General features: G+C 37.1%; 1 protein-coding gene across 1 annotated transcript in view; it reads left to right on the top strand.

Moving 5' to 3' along the window:
- Nucleotides 1-1330: 1330 nt before the first annotated feature.
- Nucleotides 1331-4137, top strand: part of VPS39 (vacuolar protein sorting 39 homolog (S. cerevisiae)) — a gene marked incomplete at its 5' end in the record, with an annotated part of 22576 nt that continues 19769 nt past the window's right edge. Inside the window, 3 exons of the mRNA XM_010141252.1 lie at nucleotides 1331-1396; nucleotides 2671-2735; nucleotides 3540-3582. Of these exons, the coding sequence (XP_010139554.1) occupies nucleotides 1331-1396; nucleotides 2671-2735; nucleotides 3540-3582 (174 nt within the window). The remainder of the gene's footprint in view (nucleotides 1397-2670; nucleotides 2736-3539; nucleotides 3583-4137) is intronic.

The following is a 4137-nucleotide window of genomic DNA, read 5'->3' as shown; positions in this document are numbered from 1 at the left end:
GCTGCTGTGGAGGAGGCTGCCGTGATTTCCAGTCCTGTAACCGTGGGACGGCTAGTTTCTTGGGAAAAAACATTCCCTGTGTTTTGACAGAAATTTATCCTGGAACGCCAGTAGTATGTTCGTGTCTTAGGTTTAGAATCTGGTTGCTTGTGTTAGGGGTATGTAAATGTAGGTTATGTTTTTTGGCATACTTGACGGTCAAGGTTTTGAGCTGGTGCAATCTCCTGACGTCTTAATGAAAAGGCTTTATAAGGCTTTTTAAACTGCTTGAGCAGTTTCCATTAAATGTGCCACCACAGCTCAAAACTGGTAAATAAAAAAACTCTATAGACACTGGAACTGTGATACTTTTAACCTGTCTTAAGAATATAACTTGAATAGTAGTGCCATATTTAAACATAGGTTGTTGATGCTAGAGTTGAAGCCTTTATCTTTTATCTCTTTGAAAGTATTTATTTTGCTGATGTAGGAAAAAGCATAAACCCACAGGGCTATGACAGTACGGTTGTGGAGAAAGGAGTGTAGTTCCTTGTACAGTTGCCTGTACAACTTTTCTACCAAATAGTGTAAGAAAGATCTTGTAGGAAATGAGAATTTTTTTAAAAATAGAAGTGTCTTTGGTAATGAGGGAGTACTAGATGGAGAAAGAAATATTTGTGTATGCTTCTTTCCTATGTGTTCTTCGGCAAGGAGGAAGAATTTCAGTTGTATTTCATGACCCAGTAAAGATGCTATGCCTTTTGTATGCTGTAAATAGGAAGAGTCTGAAAGTCTGCCAGAGTTTGTGTGTAAAAAGGTTCTCATAAATCTTGAATGACTATTAGTTGTCCAAGCAATTCAAATGCCACTTGAACAAAGCTGTCGCTCTCCTTCCAGGTGTAACTGACTACTTCAGAGTTATTATAAAAACTTGACTATGGAAAAAAAAACCTAAACAAACCCACACAGAACTTGTTTTTCTTCCTGACGGTTGTTCTTGTTATATAGCACTGTTTCTCTCTGGGAGATAGTAATATCTGAAGAATAGTTTATTGCCTCTTTTGATTGCTCAAAAGATGCAGGGGTTTGCTTCTTCACCTTGTGTAAACAAGCGGGATGTGGTGTCTAGGCTGTACTCTGTTTTACTGCTTGATCTTTAGCCATTCTCTCCTGAGAATGAAAGCTACTTCTGAGCACTTCCACCAGAGACATAATAGGAGAGACATGCCTGTATTTGCATGTCCTCTTGCATTTGAAACGAGTTTCCAAGAGTTCTGATAAATGTAACTTGGCTGGGGAGGACAGTCTTTGTTGAAACTAATTAAACTCCTTTTCTCCCCCATCTTTATAGAGGAATGGCTCCTTGTTGGTACCAAACAAGGGCATCTTCTGCTTTACAGGATCAAGAAGGACATAGGTAAGTTGATTTTAAGAATGGCACAAAAAGTCCATTATGTTGTTTTTATTTCCTGCACATTAAGAGGTTGTTAACACAAGTATGTTTAATTGATATTTTTTTTCCTACATAGAAATGAATATTTGTGTTGGATTTTTGCTAAAAAAAAAAAAAAAAATTTGCACTTTTATCAGATGTGCAAGAAAGGTGGCAAGTAGTATCAGCCTTTTTTCAGTTTGAAAGTATGCTGTATATCAAGTCTCCATATGTTAGAATTTGTAGTAAATTAGTGTATTTTTTGTGAATACAAGGCGCAAAAGCAGTGCAGTATGCTAGTTACCGGAGGTTTGATTTTGTCTCCTTTTAATGAAGGACTGGATTAGTGAAAGAGCAACTTTATTCAGTGGGCCCATAAGCATTAAGGGGTAGGGAAGAGAAATATTTCCTAACTAGTTCTGTATGTGTTTACTCTTCTCCCTGCCTCTCTGACAGTCATATTCTAGTCTGTTCTAGAGGTGCCACGAATAGAACTATTCTATTTTCAGTTCAGTTAAAATGGATTTTCACTAACCAGATTTGTATTTGCATTCTCTGCTGTTAGCTAGATATTGATGTTATTGAACGCAGTAATGGTCGTGCAAGACCATCAGCTCTTGGAAAGATGTTCGTTTGTGGTGACTTGGATTCTAGAGACTGAATTCAGCTTGCTTTTTCTGAAACTTGTAGGCTGTCTGTTCCAATCAGAACATGCTAGTCTTGAGTTACTCATCTCATGTGGTAAATTTCTCCCCCTTTTTTGCATCAGTGCCAGGAGAGGTTATGTCATCAGAAAGTGTCTGTAAGTCTTTATCACTAAAACTCCTTTTAAACCCTTGTGGTGCAGTGTTTATTCCTTGTCTACTTTGCAGTGATGTGCTCCTTAGCAATTTAAACTGCTGATATTTGATTGGTTCAGATAAAGTCTTTATGGGTATCTTTGTATCCCTGGGCTTCAAAATACTTAAATATAATTCTCGAAATCTAAAATTCCAGCAAGGCAAGAATGTAACTCTAGATGATGTTCTTGGATGTCTACAAGTGGTGTAATTTACATTTTCGGCTGACTGTGTAGAAGACCTTCTGATGCATTTAGCTATTAAGTAAAAGCACAGATAGGTTAGATCAGTTGTTCTTCTAGTGTTAAGTGGCCACAATTGTTTTCATAATGCTTTATAATCTGCTTAGCGTAAGATACATTCAGTCATAAATCTAAGAGCAAATTAAGTTCACATAACTCTCTCAAATCTTTCTGGTAGGTTGCAATAGATTTGAAGTGACGCTAGAGAAATCCAACAAGAACTTCTCAAAAAAAATTCAGCAGGTAGGAAATACCATCTTCTTGATGTGGGGACAGTTTTTCAGTGTTTTCAGCCAAGAAATGGAATATCAAATGTACTTCCAGAATCTCTGCCAAACTTGACAAAAAAATTCCCCCAACTATAGATTCTTCTAGAGGTTACGTGGCCTGGTGTTATTGCCTGCGCTTCCTTTACAGGAATAAGCTTGGTTTGGTTGCTAAAGAAGAAAACAAAGAATTGGAATTTACGGTTTGATTTTTTTTTTTTTTGTGCTTTTACAGGAGCCTATTGTTAACAGTAAATCTTTAGCTGCTCTGAGATATTTGTAAAAATTACAGTAGTATACTGACAGATTGTAACGTATAATTTGACTCTTGGATAAAATGCCATATGAATGTAATTCCTCTTATTTGGAATTTAGAACTAAAGTAACTGCTTATCTACTGCTGGTCTCTCTGCGGCTTTGGTTTTTTTTAAGACTTCTGCTCATTGATTATATTGGTACTCAGGAAAGCACTTGTCTCAAAGATTATGCAGAATCTTTCAGAAACGCTCTGCGTATCCTTTAGAAGTACTCCTGTGCTAATAACTTACCTCCTGTTAGCATTTTTTGCCAGCTTAGGTTGCAAGCTCTATGTGCTAGCTTGTGAAAACTGAGGATAAGTGAAAGGGGTTGCAGTAGCTGGAGGAAGGTTGTACACAGATAGGTGCCTTGCTGTTTTCATTATTTTGAGAGTATACTAGCAGCATTTTCTTAGACTATCTATAAAGTCTTGTTCAGAGGTTTAGTTTATGAATGGAATCACTAATAGAATTCTTCCTTTCAGATTCATGTTGTTTCTCAGTTTAAAATTCTGGTCAGTCTATTAGGTAAGTGAAGAAAATATTTTAATACTTGATGAGCTCTTCTCAATGCAGTTACTTGGCTGAATGTGGCACCCTTTCCAAATGCCTGCGTAGCAGTCCAGTTGTTGAAAAGTAATTTTGTAGGATTTAGGTTTTTCCGCTTTGCAGAGGAAGCATTATGCAGCATAGATTGAGAAGCAGTGTTGCTTGTCGTAAGCCAGCTTGGAGAACAAAGTATTAATGCTCAGTTTTGTTATTAAAAATACGTGCACTAAAGTGTGTGTGTGTGTGTATATATAGGTTGTCTGCACTGGCATGTGTATATACGCATATGTACATACATGCATGAGTGTGCACTGTATAACAGAGGCTAAAACTTCTGTCCAAACTTGTTTGATGTATGAAACTCACTGCTGATGTGTTACACCAATTCAGTTTACATGCGAATGGTGATCTTTTACCATCTTGGGGAAGATCTAAGTTTGCTTGTCTCTGGCTATATTTGTTTAACCTTATGATTTTCCTATGTCCTTTTTTGCTTGCTACTCCCTTTTTTATGATCTCCAAGTCCCAGCTCTT

The sequence above is a fragment of the Buceros rhinoceros genome, unplaced genomic scaffold (assembly GCF_000710305.1).
Source record: "Buceros rhinoceros silvestris isolate BGI_N320 unplaced genomic scaffold, ASM71030v1 scaffold29618, whole genome shotgun sequence".
Lineage (NCBI taxonomy): Eukaryota > Metazoa > Chordata > Aves > Bucerotiformes > Bucerotidae > Buceros > Buceros rhinoceros.
This window is presented reverse-complemented; position numbering and strand designations above follow the sequence as displayed.